At 61.5% G+C, this 234-nt stretch overlaps 1 protein-coding gene across 1 annotated transcript in view; it reads right to left on the minus strand.

Moving 5' to 3' along the window:
* The window catches only part of MYO1G (myosin IG), a 24180-nt gene that overhangs the window by 16438 nt on the left and 7508 nt on the right, over positions 1–234 (minus strand). Inside the window, exon 9 of the mRNA XM_015568207.1 lies at positions 66–226. Within this exon, the coding sequence (XP_015423693.1) occupies positions 66–226 (161 nt within the window). The remainder of the gene's footprint in view (positions 1–65; positions 227–234) is intronic.

The raw sequence follows: 234 nt of genomic DNA on the forward strand, positions 1-234 counted from the left end.
CATAAAAATTAAAAAAAAATTGGAGGGGGCAAAAGGGAGGATGGAAGGTGTGATGGGGACCTTACGTGACGTCCCCCGCGTAGTGCTTGATCCGGAAGTCCCGGCCGAACTCCATGGTCTTGTCCGTGGGGCAGAGCTGTGGGGGGACAGCAGGAGCGAAGCCGGCCCTGCGGACCCGCACGTTCTCCAGGAGCCCCAGGTAGGCGACCTGGTGGCGGCAGTGCGCCTCGTCCA

This window comes from Myotis davidii, unplaced genomic scaffold (assembly GCF_000327345.1).
Source record: "Myotis davidii unplaced genomic scaffold, ASM32734v1 scaffold1364, whole genome shotgun sequence".
Lineage (NCBI taxonomy): Eukaryota > Metazoa > Chordata > Mammalia > Chiroptera > Vespertilionidae > Myotis > Myotis davidii.